The 20,408-nt window shown below is 42.7% G+C and overlaps 1 protein-coding gene across 3 annotated transcripts in view; it reads right to left on the reverse strand.

The window, feature by feature from the left end:
- Nucleotides 1–11,865: 11,865 nt before the first annotated feature.
- The window catches only part of ABTB3 (ankyrin repeat and BTB domain containing 3), a 187,781-nt gene continuing 179,238 nt past the window's right edge, over nt 11,866–20,408 (reverse strand). For all 3 annotated transcript variants that reach the window (XM_055808511.1, XM_055808510.1, XM_013299071.3), the window contains one exon: nt 11,866–19,903. In XM_055808511.1, the coding sequence (XP_055664486.1) occupies nt 19,694–19,903 (210 nt within the window). In that variant the 3' untranslated portion in view covers nt 11,866–19,693. The remainder of the gene's footprint in view (nt 19,904–20,408) is intronic.

Below are 20,408 nucleotides of genomic sequence, written 5' to 3' on the forward strand. Positions count from 1 at the left end.
TTGTGACTGAGCGTGGCGGGACACCCGCCGCCGCCAGCAGCGGTTGCTGTGGTGTTCGTGGCGCTCCTTGCGGAAGGCTGCTTGGTTGGTCCCTCCGGCAGCCCCAGCCGCTACACCCGGCACACCTGCCGTCTTTACGCGGCGCTGCGGCCACCTGGGCCTGCCAGGCTCGTTCGGTGACAGGCAGTAGCGCGGTGCCCCGCGGTAGTTCCGCGACCCCCGCTCCCCTGGGCGCCCGGGGGGCACTCGGTGCTGCCCGTCCCTCAAGCCCTCCGCTCCCGGCCCTGGGTCCCGGCTGCCCCTGCTGCCGGGGGAAGCCCTGCCCGGCCCAGGTTGGCTTCCACTTCGGCTCCGAGACGTCCCAGCAGCCATCCACCACAACTGAGGGTTTAGAAGAACCTTTTGTTACTGATCCCTAACATTTGGGAAAAGAAACGGGTGCGGGGAGTCGCTGGTGAGAGGGAGCTGCAGGAAGCCGTGAGGGACTAGCATCTCCACGGGAGGCCCGGCTTTTTGCACTCCCAGATGTCAGCATCCTATACCACCTAACCCAGTTAACTATCAGAGAATATGCATGAAGATCAGAGAATGTCAGAGAAAATGGATAAAATGTCAGCTGGAATTTACAGGGAGGTAGGCTCTTACATGCAGAAATCACTGCTGTTTTCATCACCGAAATCTTAATTCAGGCGATAACTGCAAATTAGATGGATGGGAAGCTGAGGTCAGGAGAAGGAGCATTTCTCGTGGTAGAGCTCAAGGACCTGGGAACTGAACTTCAGCTTGGCAGATAGGATGGCTACATTATTTCATCTGCATGTCACTAGATAGTACTGCTGCAGCATTTTCATTATTTTTATCCTGATTCTTCTGTGGTTCTGGTGTGAGAGAGAAACAAATATCTAGCAAAATATTACTACCTCTTCACTACCCTGTTCATTTCAGCCATTTGCTGCATTTCGTCTTAATGTAGACACAAATGTATGAAGGCAAGAGCTGTATTTTTCTAGCTATTCCTTCTAGTGCCCTGTAGCACAGGCATCCTAGTGCTACCTGGGGTCGAAATAATTACCAGTCTTGCATTTTGGTATGCTTGCCTTTTTGCTGGGCTGTTATTATTTGCTTTGCTGGTCATCTCTTACAGTGCCCAAGCAATCCTTCTTGTCCTCCCACACACAAGTTGGGTACAGTTTGACTGTCAGTCTTCCTACAAATTCTGAGGGAAGTTTTGTCTAAGTGGTTGCTATTTCCAAATGACAGGCAGAGGGGGGTGTTACGCAGCTAAGAGGAGGAAGGCAACTACTTTCCCAGCGCCTGTGTTTCCTGGATGGTTTTTGGGTTTTTTGCAGGTATATATATTTACAGTGTGGAGGTTTGCACAAGAAACACTTGAGCCAGACTTGTTTTTACTGAAGCAATACCCAGAGGGGGCACACATGCTCTACCTTGTCTCCCACAGCGTACATAATCACAAAATAGCAGCGTATTGTGGTGAGGCTCAGCAACACAAGTACCAAAAAAGAGACTTGGGGAAGGAGGAAGGAAGGAAAACAGGTAGCAACTGTGCATATGGATATTACAGCTTAGAGAACTGCAGTTAGTACTAATAAGTTTTCTTCTCTTTTGAGACTTAGTCCATAAATGCTCGGTGATTCCAATACTTCATCATATACTTGCTGGGAATGTGGAGTTGGGTCTCAGGGTCTTCTTAACAAAAGAAAGACCATTCTCTTAAATATATTATTGTTCCACAGTGCCTTGGCAATCACAGAGATGGCGTTGAAAGAGTGGTGCCCCAGGCAGGAAGCTCCCGGCAGACAACTGAGGTGATAGTAACTGAGCTCTAATGCAGTACAGCCCACTCACCCCAAGGAACCAGCCAGGGCGACTCATAGGTCATAAAAGCAAAACATTAATCTTCTTGGTATTCAGTGTCCAAAGATGATTCAGCCACAGAGGTGTGAAGATTAGGGAAGAAAGCAGATGGTAATTTCTTAATTTGGATGGAATCCTGACACAACCATTGGAAGAATTTTGGGACGAACCGCAAGAGCTGTTCTAATCAGGAACTAGGCTGTATAGCTGACAGAAGTCTCTCTAAATCTCTGCTAGGTGGAAGAAATGGCTGTGAAGAAAGATAAGTGCAACAGGAGACAAAAACTTGAATGGCTGTCCCAGGAAGGCTGTGAGGACTGAGTTCAGATCCTGTAGAAATAAAAGGTCTCTGACCAGAAGAATCGTCATCAAACATTCTCATGCCACAGCCTGTTCTGGACTGGCCTTGGGCCTTTCCTAAAGATGAGCTTCTAAAACTTAAAGGCTTCACCACCCCCACCCACCACCCCAATCATCGGAGATCAATTGGACACAGCAGTATTCCTCCTCCAGAGCTGGTTTGTGCCTGGAATCTTATTCTCTGAGGAGCAGAGCTGAGTTCCTTTTTATCCCGATGGACCTCTGCAAAGTAAGGCAAGACTTGACAGTAGTGATTTTCATTGTTTCAATTTAGTCACCAATTCTGGCGTCAGAAACTTCTGCCTGTCTGAAGTGAAAAGAACTAAAATATTGTCCCTGTTTCTGGCTCCACATTTGACCTATCCCAACCTACTGCTTTTCACCTGAAGATGTGAGACTGAATAGTTCCCATCAACAGGAAGTATGTGCCTGTATCTTGTTCAAAGTGTTGTCATAAACATTCAGAAAAGTTCAACCTGATTAAGTTACCTAGCTAAGCAGAGAAAACTTTTGTTCTGGTGTAGATTTACCAGGTCAAGAATAGCAGGCTCAGTGGGAAAAGCCAATGGCTCCCTCAAGGGAAAGGTCTAGCTTCTTTTTTAGGGGCTGTGTCAAGGTGCCCAGAGAGCTACAGTATTCCTCTTCACACTAAGTAAGGGTGGAAGAGAGAAGAGAGCTGGTTGTTGAAGGAAAATGTTGAAGCAGGTGGTGCCAGCAGGCTCTCCAATAATTTGAAAACTTGAAGAGCTCCAGTGCCGAAGGCTTTGCAGGGACACTGACACTTCAATCATGAAACTGTCAGAGACACTGTGAACATTTCTAATATGACAGCTGGAAGGTACTACAGGGCCATGAAAAGGTTCATACTGCAAGTCATACAGGCTGTAAGCAAGAAAACAAAGGGAATTTTACATGTTTTGGGAGAAGTTATGCTGTGGGTTTATGGCTGGTTCAGCTGACCTCTTCAGATGAGAAGAGGGGAAAGGGATTGATACACTAGCATGGCATCTCACTCACCTGTTTTCTCAAATGAGCTGCAAAATATTGTGTTGCATTCCCAGAGATGCTGAACAGCTAAAAGCAAAGTCACAACATCAAGAAATCCTCTAACTTAGGAAAGAAAGAAAGAAGTACTTAAGAGTGGCTTTGAAACACCAAGGGCAGCCATACAAGTCCTCAAGGTTACCTTTTGATTCTCTATTTGCATTCCCTGTGTGTTTCAGTGAAATACAGAGCATGAATAGTGGGAGGAAACCAAAGGAAGATCAGGTCTCAGTAGGGCAGCATCTTGTCAAGGGAGACTACATACCCTGTTTGCACACAGCAGCATAGCCTGGAGGGAAGAACTCTTGAACTGATAGCTCGGCATAAAGCTAAGTTTTCAGGTAGTTGAAACAAGGCTGCTTTGGTTTTCTTTCATCTATGATCTCCTTAAGGAGTTCTCTGGGAGAGCACCAACCTCCTCACTTTAAAAGATAAAACATCCTTGCACAAAGGCTTATTCTCCCAGACGTTATGTATTGGTGTTGGTGCTCTTTGCCTAACTTCATGGAATAAACTAGGTCTGTCACTTGTCTTTTAACTATGTCTAGACATAAGTGTGATCTCAATGTGAACCAGATACTCATTAAAGGCATTAAATCCTTATTGGGATACAGTGAATGCATTATCAGAGCAGAGGCGTGTGCTTACAGAGCATCTGCTCGCCCAAAATCCATGCTGAGGGCTTGGGAGTGAGAATGCCATCATCCCTGCAATGATTGCTGTCAGATAGTGCTGGAACTGATATAAAGGAAAGGAAAGAAATATCATCAGTGCCCTCTCAGCAAGCTGCAGAAAAAAAGATGGCTGGATATGGAGAATAGTCACATTTGCCACATAGAGCCAATAGAGAAAAATAACTTTAAATGCTTTGGTCTACCAAGATACAGGAGTAGAGAGCTGAGAGGAACAGAGGCATGCAGAAGAGGAAGAACCATGACGCGCATTAGGTAGGACACTACAGTAAAGAATCTAGCAAGCTGTTCTTGGCCAACTTACACAGAGAAAATGAAGAAAGTTGAAAAGAAGCATAGAACAATCCAACATGCCAAGGATTTACTAGTAAAGGAAAGCCAGTAAACATATGAGTATGGGAAAAAACAGCTGGCAGTGCTCCATGTGCTGGGACTTGGCCAAGTTATACGAGTTCTGCCCCGTAATGCTTGTTCTCACAGCAGGCGGGAAGTGGGGTCTGTGTACACTCCCCAGACGTTGCTACGGCCTCCAGCTCCAGGGTGTGCCAACCAGAGGTCCACAGCGTCAGTGTACACTTGGGTAAGCGCTGGGAGAAGTAGCACAGGTGTGTGCGGTAGGGCCACATCACACCCCTGAGGGCAGATGGACACATCAAAACACCTGAAGACTCTCACCCCTCCAGCACCATGGGAGCGATGGGAGACATTAGTGCCAGTATTTGTCTCAATGGTGGCACATGTTTATTTGCTCCGAGTCTAAGTATATTGCTCAGCATTGGTTGCTTCAGACAGCCATTACACCAGGAGGAGACTCCAACTTCCTACACTGCACACCGCACTTGTAGAGCAGAGGGGCTCATAAGCTCTAGGAAGACAGCCAGGCAGTAGGGCTGTGCTGTCTATGGCAGCCTGCAAGGATATGTGCACAGGTTCTCAGATGTCATTTACCTTGTAGTCTCACATCTTCATAGCAAAGCTTAGAGATAGCCAGCCCACGTGCTGCTCTGGAATAACATTTTCTTTGAAACATCCATTCACTGCAGAAATGTTCATGAAAAGATAAAGCTCTGTTGACATGGAAAAATTTAGCTGATGCTGCTACACAGTAGTGTAGCATATGCCTGTATAAGCCACGATGCAGATTAAAAAAAATAATATTATTATTTCTGAATGGTTTAAATGTTATTGTTACTTTCTAAGTAGTCAAACCGAGACATACAATGATCTTTTTTATGTTACACAGGTGCCTCGTCTACTGATTCCATCAGCAGACCTACCTCAAGCACTTCTGACAGTGCTTTTGGACAAAATCTGAGGCTCCTCTAGGTGAGCCCCAGTATGCTGCCCATTTCTGCCCTGGAAAGGAGAAAACACAGCAGTGGGCAAGACTGTCCTAAACCTTAATTAGTTCAGTGAACATGTGCCATAGCCCTCAGTCTCTACACATTAATATTGTCCAGAAAAGCCTCAAAGAAAAAAAAAAAAAGTGAACTGAATATAGCAAGATCATAGATGAGTTTACAGAGAAGCCAGAGGATTCTTTTACAATTACAGCTCGACTTCACTATTTTTCTCACTGCAGAGTTAACTTGGATGCCCAGAAATAATGTTTTTTAATTGTTCTGGTATCACTGGTTGGGAAAGGAGACAGATCATCCCAGCTTGCTACATGTGAAGCTTGCTTTGTTTTTTCCCCGATACTGGGGTGGCAGGCGAGGGGGCCTACATCTTTTACAAAATTCTGGCAGCTGTAGGGTTCCCTGTGAGCTGCTTTTCAAACTCTGCTCCTGGACAGCTGAGCCCAAGCGCACCTGACAGAGCCATGATCCTGGTCTGGACAGTCACCCAGTCTGGCGCAAGTGGTGTCTCACTTCCACAACTCACATATAGGCCATACTTGTAAGGTTGTTACCACCTTTTGCCTCCAGGACCGACCTATTTCTTAATAATCTGGTACATTATGAAGAAAGGACTTGACTCCAAATCCACTAAAACTTACAAGACAGAAAACATTGTAAATTGATTACAAAAGTAAAAAAATGCTAAAATAAAAATATTTTTCAAAGCATGATTTTTATGCTCACGCCAAAGTTACTCAGTTGCCTCTATTTACTTCTCTTTGAGATACTCATTTGCAACTTATTTGTATGCACTTGCAGCAATGCTGTGTAATGAAGCAAGCTTCTGCCTTTGGGGTCTTCATGCATCCAAGCTGTCTGGCTACAATGCATTTGCAGATGCTTAATTTTAAGCACCACGGAGCCCCATTCCTGTGTCTTATGTGCCCATTTTTTACCAGATCAGGGCTCAGAGCAAAGTTTTTGGGAACAGGCTCCATGTCATTTCTTCACATGCACAGCACCATACCGACAGCGGTGTATGGGGGACAACTGCACCAGGACTTCCAGATGTAAAATCCTGAACGTGTGTGGTTTCTGGGAGATGGTTCTTGGGAGAAGCCCAGTCCTGCTGCTGTCTGAAGTACATTGAGAAACACCTGAAGAGAAGAAACAAGAAAAACACTCACAGCAGCCATTTCCTAGGCTAGAAAACAATGGAATTTTTATTGAACAGAGATGGCTCATAAACACACTCAAAGGAGTTCCACCTGCTGTTCAGCAATATTCATTGCCATCTGATAATAACCTATGGGGACAGCTGTATAAAATAGGAATAAAATACCAAATTGCTATATTAATTAATAACTTTGCCTTCCAAATACAGAACCGTATGTCATTTAAAGTCTGAAAATAGACCACAATTGTTAGCATTTAAACCAAACCTTTATGATAACAAATATACAAAAAAAGGCAGTCAATATATTAAACATTTAAATCAATAGCATACATTTCTCAGAGGTAAACACTGAGCAAACAAAGCCACCAAAGATGTTCAGAAATCAGGTGAAAGTTTCAAGGTCAAGCTCTAAACACTGTAGCTTTCCTAAAGCCATACCGGTATTAGACTTTTATCTAGCCCCTAAATTGAAAACTATGTAGCATGAACATTTGAAAATAGAACATTGGCTATCCGGCAGGAAATCAGAAGTTTCTTAAGTCCTCACTGTATTTATATTGAAGCACCTGCAGAGGCAGAGGGCAGCAGCAGTTAAGCACTTTGTTTTGCAGGGTTGGGGTTTTAGTTCTGTTACAGATGAGGGCCACAGCGTCCTCATACCAAACACAAATTCCAGCACTGACAAAAGAGAAGTACTGGCCTGACAAACTGCGTGAATAATCAGCCTTGCAGCTTGCATTAAACTGAATGGGACCTGCAGACCTGCCTTATTTACTGGAAGCCTGTGCTATTTCTACAGCACAGAAAAGGTCTCCTTCAGTAGTCGATCTAATGCCTGAGTTTGAAAGCTTGGGATACATACATACACTCAAAAATAATGTGACAAAATTACTATCAATAAAAACAAGTTTTAATGCCAACAACTAATAAAAGTTCATATTGCAATATTGCTCACAACATAAATGTACAATTTGCACAAAACATGGCTCTTCAACATGAATATTTTGCAAGCTACTATATATATAATATGTATAATTTCTTTTCTTAAAGAATTATATGCAAGAGTGCATGCAAAGAATTTCAAAGCAGTAACACAACAGGAGCAATCACTTGTTTTACAGGTTACTGAAACCATTCAATACAGAAACACTGGGATATTAGGTAACAGACAGACAGATAGGTAAATGTCTGCTTTTTCGTAGACCTTCCCACGTTACACCAGAAGTGTGGGTTCCTTATAAGCTCAGGCCCTAGGAAAGACTGATCCAAATAGGGCTCTGAATGTTCTCCACACTCTGACCATAAATCACTTCTGTTGGAGATGACAGCGAAGGAGGCACTTGTCCTTTAGCCAGGAGTGGAGGCAAGCAATCTTCTCCATAGCCAATTTATGTTCCAATTCCTGCTCCTTCATTTCTAAGCAGTTGGTGGTGAGCATCTATCCATCCCATGTTTTGGCTGGTCTGAAGCAGTTTCCTGCAGCCTTTACAGTGGGAAACCCAAGACTGGAGAACCTGGATATCCTAAACAGCAGTGCACAGCACTGCCACCGTTCTAGTCAGATATGTACAAGGAATGACACGTATCCTCTGGTTTAAAATTTACATAGAGTATATACAAATAAAGCTATTCTATCAATGTGCAAGTTTGTTATTCTCTGGTGTGTTCCAACAAAGATTTCTTAAAAACCTTTATACAGACCCACCAGGAGAGTTTACACAAAGCTGACATTTTGTCATAGTCATAGTTCATTACATAGGCTTTGTTCTGCAAACTCTGTAATGGAAACTCCCGTTACTTTCCCTTGGAGTTCTGCCTATGCACAGGACTGGATTTGGTAGACTCCAGTCATGTCTAATATAATTCCCTTGACTTCAATACATTTTTAACTGGGGTGAATTGGCACCATGTGGGTTTCTTTTTTCCCAGAAAGTCATCAATCTCTATGAAATGAGGCAGGACATGTAACCGGACATTGAGGGGTTTGCAGTTCACGTGCCCAGCCCAGATTTTCTTGCTTTTGATGGGACTGTGGTATGTGAAGCCGGCACAGTTTGGCCCTAAGGGTATGTCTGGAAGTCCTTAGCACTTTTGTACACTAGCTGACAGCAGGCAATGCCCTCAAAGTAACTTAAAAAAAAAAAAAAAAAAAAGACCAAATGTAATTTACTTAATTTACTGAACAGTAAACATTAGACTGATCCACTAAACAGATGGATATGGAATGCAACTTGTCTAAAATTAGAATAGTTGATGTTTTCTTAGGCAGGTCTAAATTCATAAAAATCCTTCCCACCCCACGCAGGCCCCACTGTGCAGCATGTAAATACACGATGCTTCTAATAAAGTCATTGGAAACACAAAGGCTGTGATCAATGAGCAGAAGGAAAGCCTACCCTCTCCCATTTCTCTTCAGCAAAAAACCTCAAAATTGTGCAACTAATTCATGTGACTTAAGTACACATTTATGATCCCCGCTGAAGTAGAGGTGCTGTGTGCAATGACAGCAGCATTTGGCCTTCAGCCTTTATGATGTACCAACCACAACTGTGCAGATGACTGGATGGGAAATTATATTTGCTACTGCATTAAAAAAACATGCAGCCTTGCAGTAACTCCCATTAAAGATTCCCACTGACTTCATAAGAGAGAGAGAGAGGAGACTTCAACAAGTGCATGTTCTGCACCACTGGAACCAAGTTTCTCAAAAATCTTTCCCTAATACCATTTTTCTCCATTTTGTAACTTAATTATAATGTGACATTCGGAGCAGAGGCTTTGCACGTGTCCTAGCATACTAAGGGGACTATTTCACACTAGAAACAAAGATCTGGTGAGTTTTTCTTTTTCAGAGTAACACAGTAATAAAAAAACAACCTGTTGGTTTCACATGCTACCCTGCCTTTGTACAGTATTAACAAAATGACATTTAGCAATGACGAATTATAATCTCATTGGAGATTTTAAAAGGATCAGCATGAGACAGAATGGGGTTTAAGATAACCTAAGGTGCACTCGGAGAAGATGCTTTCATTTTCCCAACGTTTATGCTGAAGACCTGATTATGTGATACAACACACAGAGGTTTCTGATCTTGCTGACTGAATACATTATACTCAAGAGAAAATTATGTTAATTTTAAAAACAGTAATGAAAAAATAAAAAGACATTAAATACAAACACACATTTTAAAATAATATTCAAGTTGTGGACACAGTGGACAAAAGCTGCCACTTCAAATTATGGCTGTGCTCCTCTATTTTTAATACATTCCCTTCTGCCTCGTTTCAGAGGGCCCTCAGTTACTGTCTTCAGTAGAATGGTTTGCTCTGGAACATTAACAGCACAAAACAAGCAGTTTTCAAAGGCTTCTAACAGCACTTGAGAGACTGACATCTTCAAATGAGCTCCAGATGTCTTATCTGTCTTTTTGAGGAAAAATATTTGGTTCCAGCAACATTTGTATTTCTTAGCTATACTCTACTGAAAAACACCTGCACTCCTATTGTCTGTACTCTGACTCTCCGCTATTTTATTATTATCCATCATAAATGGATAAGGAAAGGGGAAGAAAGTTTCACCTGTGTTGTTACTTGTAGATGACCTCAAACATGCCTGTGAGGCCAGAAACCGGTATTTAAGCTACATCTGTGGGATGAAGCACAGTATCTCTGTGTTTGCTGATGCTTACTGTTGGGTTGTGTGATCTTTCATTTGCTTCTTAATAAAAAGTGAAGTGAAAGCTTCCCATAAAAGCCCAACAACAGATGACAGCAAACAAAACTATTTTGCTAGGAAAAAAAACCAAACCCAAATTCGTAACAATCATAAATGTAAAATAATCATAACCATTCCCGGGTTTATATGACACAAATTAGGAGTCTGCCTTAAAACTGAAAAAAATCAAGATTAACTCTATGGTTCTGCACTGTTCTAGAAACCATCTCCTTTCTAGCACATCCTTTCCTCTCATTTTCTTTTTTCTTTTCTAGCTTTAAGTTCAAAGACATCTCAGGGACAAGTGGGAGTAGATGTGAAGAGGAAAGAAGGAAGCAAGGAGTTGTCCCACAGACAGTGCTAGCTCTTCTGTCTGTTCAGGATGCTCACTCTGGGATTTCCCCATTCAACTGTTGTTTTCAATAGTAAACATAAAGATACAAAACCAGCCAGCCCTTCAGAAGTGGATGACAGAGGAAGGATTGCTTCCCCATTTAAAAAGATCAAGATTGTGCTTTCTAATTACAGATACGCATTCGGCTTGGAAAGTGCGAGATGCGCAAAGACTTCAAAGCTGACATAGTATGAAAGAGAGATGGAAAACAGACCTAATCCACAGACTAGAAAAATCAATTAAAAGGCTTCCAGCAATTTTAATGGGGCAAATTTTATCATGCTTTCATGTTTGGTTTGTGAATGATGTTATAGTAGAATCTTAACTTGTATTTTTCCTAGAACATTCGTATATCCTTCATTTAACATGTAAATTACTTCTTGAACCTTGTATCAAATATTTATAAATGCTAAACTAGGTACAAAGTGAAACCCATTTGGGAAAGTGGAGCGGAGGGAGGTTTAGCAGCACTAACGGATATTGCATTAATGCTCAGCATCAAGGAAGGCTGACTGCCATTAACAAGAAATCTCATTACAAACATGATTTCACGCCTCATAACATATCTTGTAGATCTATTTACCGTCCAACTCTCTCTCTAACATACAAACACATAAAGATGGACAGAAAATCCGAAGCATTGCATATGCTTAACTTTTTCTTCCCAGTAAGTAACAACAACAGACACAACACCAAAAGCCACTAAGAAGCAGAAAACACAAAGCTCAGATGATATAGAACAAATTATTTTACAATGCTGCTTCTGTCCTCAATGACTTTAGATGCTTTCCAGACTTCAACCTAATCAAAAGCCTGCTCTAAAGACAACTAATGCACAAGTGGCATTACAACAAGCTTCAGATGAGCAGGACTAAAGAACAGTCTAGTAGCCCACCAGTTGCTGTAGGGGGTGGGTGGGGTGAGAGAATGTTGTATTACCTGTGGCTTTTTTCTGCTGCTTTTCATTATATTATGATGAAAAAATGCAGGTTCCAGATCTTGCTGCTGCGTGGTAGTTGGCAGAATGAAGAGAGCGTGGGGAAAAGAGCACTGACCTTATCTCGGGGCTGTAAACAGCTGAGATGCATTATTCAACCTTCCACATAATGTTGAGGAGATCAGTAGGAATGCGCTGCATTGCAGAGTGGGACTTACTTATTGTACGGATAATGCTCAGGAACCTCTATTCCCCATTGGTACAGCACATACAGCAGCCACAGCACTCAGAGAAATACAGACAGGAAGCAACATACTGGTCTAAATGTACCAACGAGACATAAGTCAAGTTCTTCTGGTATTAATTGGAATTTAGCCAGGATCATGAGGTCAAAAAGCTCTCAGATAGTTTCCTTCAGTCCTTGTATTCTTCAGTGGCTAAACATAAACTCACAACTCAAGGAAGACTGCACATTTCACCATGCCCCCAAATGGCACAATTAGTCGCTGGCTCAGTAACTGCAAGGCAAAAATCAGTTCCCAAGGTACCGAACCGACTGTCCCACATTCGTCTATCAGTGGTCTACCCAGGCCTGAGCAGGTTTAGCAGGGTATTTGATGAAGTGAATGCCTGGATGCTGGAGAAGCAGCTTTCCCTCTGATGAGGCTCCAGGGGCTTCCTGTGCTGCTTTCCTACCTTCTGCCCCGGTGAGGCACAGCCAGCGCTGGGGCACAGGGGGCTTTTGACTGTGCTCAGGAGCAAATTTCAGCCCACAGGTGTGCTGTAAGTTCTTTAAAAGCTACACAGAACAGAGAGAACCAGACTTTGGAGAGGCTCATTTGAATGCCTCTCACGCAGGAAGCTATAGCATAGTCAATTTATCCACTGCTGGGAAGGGGAAAGAGTAAGGCTGGACTCGCTTGAACAAGTCCAGATGTTTTCAACCATGTTAATCTGTCCCTGCTAGAACATAAGAGGTGCTAAGGCTTTAACCTTAATTAATTAAAATGACCTCCTAACGCATTGGCTTTTTCTGAAGTGGGTGTCTTTTTTGTGTGTGTGTCTGAGCATCTCCATTTTCTAACGTGGCTTATTTTAAACCATGAATGATTTCTGATTGGGTATTTCAGAGCATTTTTTTTCCCTGTCTTTATTTGCTTTAGAAAGGCAGTAAGAAAGAAGATTGCCTCTCACTGCACAGGGCAAAGCCAAGTAATGGAAGCTCTAATGAAAACACAGCAGCAGAGACGATGGAAAGTGGAAAGACCAGTTAACTGCACAAAAAAGGGCTCAGGCAAATTCGCTCTTGCAGCTGCAGCCGTGAAGATATTTATAAGGACAAAGAAAAGCTACCAACTGCTAGAGCTCCATGGCCGTATGTGAGCAGTGGGACTGAGCAAACCCCGTGTGAGCACTGAAGAGACCAGAGCCAAACGGGCTGGTTGGGGATGCCAAGCAAGGGGTGGGAGATGGGGCTGCTCTTCCTCTCCCCCTGCCCTGTCTTCTACCCTCCCCTCCCCTTTGATTTCATGGAAACTCTGAGCTGGAGAACAAATGAAGCAGGAAACAGGGAACACTGTACCTCTGGAATCCAAGGCAAACATCTGGGGTTAGATACTCAAATTCTGGTACCTAATCCTCTTCACTTACTGAGTGAGACCTCTTCACTAGCATGCCATCCAACACAGACAGGAACCTGCACCTAACCCAAGCATGCCCATTTGCACAGTGTCATCACCTCTGCAGGATGAAAGAACAAAACTGTAAGCCCAAAGGAGGATGAAAAATGCCTCTCCAAAGCAAAACAAACACCGAAATTGCCACTCTGGTACATCAGATGGACAGTTTTAGTAAACTAAACAACACAGCTTGCAAACCACAAGATTTTTGTAGAACTTAACCTATCCAACCAACACAACCTCTCTTGTAAGTTGCTGCCATGTCTCCTGGGCATTTTAGTGACAAGCAGTCCAAGCAAAGCACAAAAGCAACATCTACCAAGACTACTGACTCAAGAATGTGAGATACCACAATTTGAGCTCTTTGCATGCACCTAAGACAAATATGCACTAGGCCACCCATGGCTGTTCCACGCACTAAGTCTTGAACCAAGCTGAAAGAATGACAGTTTAATGGCAACAAAAAGAAATTGAGTACCCCCTGCTATCCACGCTGAGCTTGCTTCCCCAGTTCTTAGGCTCAGTGAAGGCAGCTGACAAATGCCCATTAGCTTCTGTGGGGTTCCAGGTTTCCCTTCTGCTTTGGGCACGCATTTGTAATGTTCTCAGCAGCGGTTTGATTGAACTCACAGATCATTGACTCACAGCTGAAGACTCGGCTTGGCTATTTTTTGCCCTTGGAAGCCAGTTGTAAATGGCAGGTCAGGTGCAGTTGTACTGAAATGTGATGATCTGGTCAGTGGGCAGCCTTGGCCTTCACTCACTGAAGAGAACAGATCTTACCTCAAATAAATTACAAGTTAAAAATAACAGAACATTGATTTTGTTATAAATGTAGGGAAAATGTGATTGGAAGTGCTGTGAGTTAGAGATATAAATGTTGTGTTTATAGGCAGACATCAAAAATCAGCAATGTTCTCGTCTATGGGGTTTCAGATATGATTTGAGTGCTAATTCAATGCTAACTTTCTGCAAGCTAGTTTATTAAATATTAGGACAAATCCTAAGCAGCTTTTTTAATGCTTAGACATTTCAACATCTCTGAGCCAGAGGATGAAAGCAACATCAAGCCCTTCATTTCTGTAAAGCACTTGCAGAGCCTCACATGAAAGACAATTTGTCAAACAAACTAACTTCAAGTCTTTAAGTAACTGTCGTTCATAGAAAAAAATAATTATTCACTGACCTCAGAGGCAGCTTTAGTGAATGCAGGATGCCGTCTTTCAGCAATATTTTTAAGAGAGAGCCAGCTCCTGAAGGACACCGAATACCTGCAACTGACAAGTTCTAGAGGGTCTCAGCCTCTCCTAGGATTTAACCTATGGACAAGAGTACTGGCAATGTTTTTTTCTCTAGCATGGCCTGAGCCTTGCCTTAAGTATGTGGATGTGTGACTTTACCACTTGTATTTTTCTGGAACATAAAACCCCCTCTTAAACAGGGTCCTGCATGCCTGAGTCCCCACAGATCTAAGCTGCATTGCATGCTGTTAACAGAACCCTCCTCTTGATTTTAGACTGGTACGGGCTGGGGAAAGAAGAGAAGCCCTTTCTTTTTTCTCACTGCACCACCTCAGAGCAGTTTATTTCAGTGCAAACCAAGGATTTTCCTTTTTCTTTTAACCTTCAAAGAGCAGCATATTGTGCTACACTGTTGAAACAAAACTAGAATTTCTGAAAGACCCCAGCACACCGCACACTGCAGCCCATCCAGGACTGTGCAACGTCTGGTATGAAGCCAGTGGATATTCCATACAAAAAGGCTCAGTGTCAAAAGCAGCATGTGGAGGATTCAGCAAGCAGCTCTCATTAGTGCCAATAGGAGCCTGGCTACTAAGCCTTCACACCTCTTTTAAAGATGTTTCCTCTGTCTTTAATAGACATTTGCACAAATCTACTCCGAAGCTGAGACCAAGCAGGCAAAAGTTTTAGCTGGGGAAAAAGTCTTAGCCATTAAAAACCTGGCCCTTTTCCAGAACGGAGAGCATCTGGCCACCAGCTGTGTTTAGAGGACAGCAGGCATAAGGAATAGATCAGGGGAAAATCTGAGAAACAAGTAGACAGTGCTGAAATTTGTCATGAAAAGAATACCAGCCTTCCTCTGTGATGTCCAGAACCTTTGCCCTCCTACATTCCCCACCCTTTTCTCTTCCCAGCTCTCAAGCCAATTATGCGAAAATTGGCTATTCAGGAGAACACAGATGTCCTTTCTGGGCTTGGGAAGGGATCCAACAGGGCTCTAGAGTAAAAAAAACTGGGAAGTGTGGACACTGGCAGCACATGAAGCAAAGTGGAAATGGGAGGAAATTCCGGAAACTAAGGGAGGACCTTGCAGAGAGGCAAAAGGAAAGATCTGCCATGAGGAAGGGGCAGGATGCTTGTAAGTCCTCAAGTATTACAGCAGTGGATTATTATAAAAAAAGAAAGATGGAAAGGAACTGAAACAGCCCTTCACTCATTACAGGCTGTAAAGTTATGGTTAAAAAAAGAAAAAAGACAGGAAATCACAAGTTTTTCTATGGATGTTGTATTTTTTTCAATTTCACCTAGATGGGAGGCAGTATTTTCCCTCAAAATTTGTAAATTATTGCAACTCATACAAACAGTAAAGAACCAGAAGGCTTTTTGTTTTCTAAGATGATAATGCCAGCTCTAAAAAATGCTAATAAAACGCTCTGCTGGAAAGAGGCTTATCTGATAGGGATGATATTCATGTGCACCTACTGAAACTCACACTGCTTTTTAGATTAAATTGACAACAGAGCCCTTCCCCCTGTCAGCTCCAGATTAATGGAATGAAGAATCCATGCATGAAGCTATGTATAATAAAGCTTGGGAGATTATGGAACAGGCTAGAAGACAGGATCAAAATTGCAACTGATCTTGATGAAGTGGGGAAATTGCCCCGATTAAAGCAGAACAAATTTAATAAAGACAAGTTGAAAGTGTTATACTTTGGAAGGTATAGCAAACAAATGCACAAATAAAAATAGGAACTCCTGGGAAAGCAGCAGGGACTCACCCAGGAATTCTAACAGAAGACAGACTAGATCAAAGCCAGCCATGGGATGTTCTTGTAGAGAATATTCTGGGATATAGTTTCTGATACGTTCTACATAACATAAACCACAGGAGACAGTTACTCTGTGTTGCTTGTTAGTGCATAAAACCGCTGCTGGAGTACTGCTTTTTGGGGAAACTGGGGAGTCATGAGGGAAATGACAGCAAAAATAAAAGAGACCTAGAAAATACTAGTAAAAAAAAGAACTATGAAAGACTATACTAGTAAGGAAAGTATGATAATTCCTCTCATGCATAGAACAATCTCTTAAGAAGATCCTATAAGATCATCTGTTCTTCTTGTCAATCAGGGCTTGAAGAAAAAGTGCTTAATTCGCATTGAAGAAATTCCACATAGACTCTTAGGAAAACCTTCCAGTTACGAGGGTGGTGAAGATCATGGATCCCCGACATGGGATGTTTCAAGAGCCTGCAAGCTGTGCACTGTCTGGCATGGTTCAGCTAGACCTCACCCAGCCTCACAGCAGGAGAGGTGGGCTAAAATAGCAGTTTTCAGACTCTGGTCTGTGGATCCACAAAGGTCTGCTGGCTACTTCCAGGAGAAACAAATGCTAGGGTTACACAGGGGCTGGCGCTTCTGCTGGCAAAAGCGATGCGGGTCACAGGTCAAAACAGAATTGAACGTCATGATTCTTTCTTTTTTAAGGTTCCTTTCAGCTATACATCTATGACTTTGGGGTTACCAGCATTCTGAAGGGCAAAAGTTACACTTTTATAGCTGCAATCCCTTCCTTAACAGTTTTGAACTATCGTTTCTTGGGGCTTGTTCTCACCCGCCGTTTGCTAGACACCAGCAAAGCAGATCGCTGCCACGCTTTCTGATGTGCTCAGCCATCCAGCTTCACAATCCCCCGCAGGAGCGGCGGGACGCGCGAACACGCGGGCCAGTGCAGCTCTGCGGGCAGACTTGTGCAGCGCACGTTTGGAGGCAGCTGCGCTCTGTCCCTAGAGTGCCCAGACACGGTGACCGCTCAGTTCACGTACAGCCACCAAAGGACATATTTTATCTCTGAAAAAAACCCAGTGAACATTACCACAGATACTCTCATCAGAAGAACAACTAGCACAGAGTTAACCCATGTTTCCTTCCTAATGAGTCCCTGGCAGGTTCCTACAAATGCTCAAAGGACTTCACCTTCCCCGGGCAGCCTGTGCACACAGGGCTCTACATGCCCTTACCAAAGCACAGTTAGTATTTGAGCTGGAAACAGGGGCATGACACCTGCGGCTATCGTTACAGCATTAGATGCCAGACTGCCTATCCACCAGTCTACCTGTGGGCATGCTTCCCCAAAAAAGCTATTTTGCCTATGGATATACATGTATGCAACTCCTAATGACCTTGTTTGGCACTACACATGTACCCAAGGGAAGAATTTTAATATCACAATTATTGTTTGAAAAACTTTTCTATTTTAAACCATGAAGCTGTGGGGTGAGGTCTGCTCCTATTTAGCTATCACTGGCATGGAAGGATGGGTTCCCATGGATAAGGTGGAACACCAAACAGTAACAAGCACCCCTGTGTGTTGCTGTTGCATCAACCATGGTCTCACTTCTCTAACATCGCAACACTCACACCTAAGTCACCACTACCTAGATGTTCCAGACAACATCCTGTATGAACACGTACTCTGCAGAAAAAAAAGTCCAGTTGACTGACATGCTGCATCTCTGTGACATTAGTGGCAGTTTAAACATTTTTGTAATTTGTTGCAGATACTGTAAAGGCTTTAAAAGACCAAGCACACAGGAGGCTTTACACCTCAGAGTCATAAAACAGCTTCCTGCCGTGCCGATAACTAAAGCCAAAACTGTGTTCTCTGAGCGTGCCAAAAGCTATCAACATGGAAGAGCACCTGACGTAGATACATCAACAAAAGAACAAGAGGTTAACATGCACTGTCAAAATAAAACTTCTAAAATCTATGAACTGGGCACAGTTTCCGAACGGCATGCTACAAAATGAATATATTAATGTCACTTTGCCATGGAGAAGGCAACATCTTTGCCTACTTGCTGTGGTTTTCAGAGACAGAGCATCAGGAATGTTGTGGCATGTAGCAGATTTGTCTTGCTAACAATATGCTGCAAAAGAAAATAAGCTTTGACATTAAATCACACCCCCATCCCACCCCACCCAAACCTTGCATTGTAGATAACCTATACATTCTCAGGATACAGTGGGAAATCATTCTATAGTACATATTTAATTATAATTTTAAAAAGTCTAACTCAGACACAATCTCTGGCCAGTAGCAAAGTATCGACACATGACCGAAGTAAAGACCTTCATTATCCCTTCACTGTAACAAACAGAAATCAGCATCTCAACAAGGGTCTCCAGGGGTATCGTATCACAACCAATCGCACCAAATAAAATAATATGCTGATTTCACAACCGAAGTTTGACAAGAAGTAACATTGCATTTGTCTTGGCGAAACGAAGCACAGATGTAACATTTCACAGGTACAGTTACCATGCAAATGCATGTTGAGTTTGTCATTGTTTTTAACCCCAAATCACGAGAAGCATGCAGTTCTCCTGCCCCCAAAACTACTGTATTAGAGATAGTCTGGGTAATGTACCTCTTTGGTGTAACCACAGCCTGTTAGGCAAGATTATACCACCCTAGGAAAGAATACAAGCAAAACTTGATCACATGTATGTTTACACAATGTACATTTTACCATTTAAAAAAACAAAACATGTTACATAGATTCTCAAACACAGCTCTGTCAAAAATGAAGTTTTAAGCTTAAGAAATAGTTTTTAAACTACAAGGCCACCCCATTATTTTTTATGAACAATTTAAAAAGTTCCCACCCCTAAAAATCTGCCAGTATATTTCCTCAGCTGTAACAGTCTTACCCACTCTCTAATACAGTTGATCTTTGCTTGACAGCAATAACAGTTCTTACATTTCTTAAATGCACAAGGTAATGGACTCTGGGATAGTTATAGTTCTTAAATATGTAACACTGGAACAAATTCGCCTTAAACGATTAATCGGTCAGTTTGGGTGTTCCCTGGCACCACCGCTCAGGCTGGAGCTTCTGCTGTTCACTGAAGTGAGTTCTGGCTTTTGTTGGCATCAAGCTCCATAACCACGTGTGTGTGTTCAGAATTTGAGTACGACAGTGATTCACTGGATACTCTTGTACCCTGTTTGCTCAAAAACACGAAGAAGCTTTGTTTTCTGTATTCCCTCATCCAAACGTGGCTGCAGCCCCAGTGCAGCACCTCTGGCCAACACAGAACTATTGGGATGCAAAGTAGAATTTTCTAATTTTTTTCTTTTTTGTAGTCATTTAAGCAACTGCAATGGGTTTAAGCAACTGCAACAGCAGACTTAACTTGCAGGGTCTTTATTAGAGGGTTACCATCTTCCTCAGCATTACACAATGGAGCCCTTTGAAGAAGACAAATGAATTGATTGAATCCTTGTGGCCAACGTCCTCTGTAAGTCCTGTAGTACATTTTGACCAGACGTTTCTCCATTCTTGTCATACAACAGCTGTTTGAAAGCTTCGTTTTCAATGAGGACCATCATATTTTTCAGAAAGTAGCCTTCACAATAGGAAGATAGTTCTGTGACTCCAAGAAACTACGAGAAGTGAAATCAGAGAAAAATAACCATTCTGATAAAACCCACTCAGCAAACACAGTGCATAAGAGCTGCACACAAACAAATACACAAGCTAAGCCTTTCAGACAGGCACAGTAATGCTTACAGGTGTACACACATGGAGAAGAAGGACTTAATCAAACAGTATTTTATGCTGATGATTCTGGTAAAAATTCTATGCTATAAGGCTCTGGTTGTTAAGGAAACAAACTTCCAGGGGCTGAGCTTTCCTCCCTTGGAAATTGGTGGGAGTTCTACCACAGAGTTCACCAGACCCATGATTTCATGCAAGAGGTTACACCCTAAAACTACAGGTTTGGGAAAACATACTACGGACCATTCCATGAATGCCATCCTTAGCCAGGATGGGACATACGAGTGCCATGGGACAGAAACCTGTCATGCAAAGTTTTATGCTTTGAGGAATCTCTGTAGGAGAAATGGAGGTTTGTAGAGCACATGGCTTGGGCTGTCAGTACCTCCC

Source organism: Falco peregrinus, chromosome 6, assembly GCF_023634155.1.
Source record: "Falco peregrinus isolate bFalPer1 chromosome 6, bFalPer1.pri, whole genome shotgun sequence".
Lineage (NCBI taxonomy): Eukaryota > Metazoa > Chordata > Aves > Falconiformes > Falconidae > Falco > Falco peregrinus.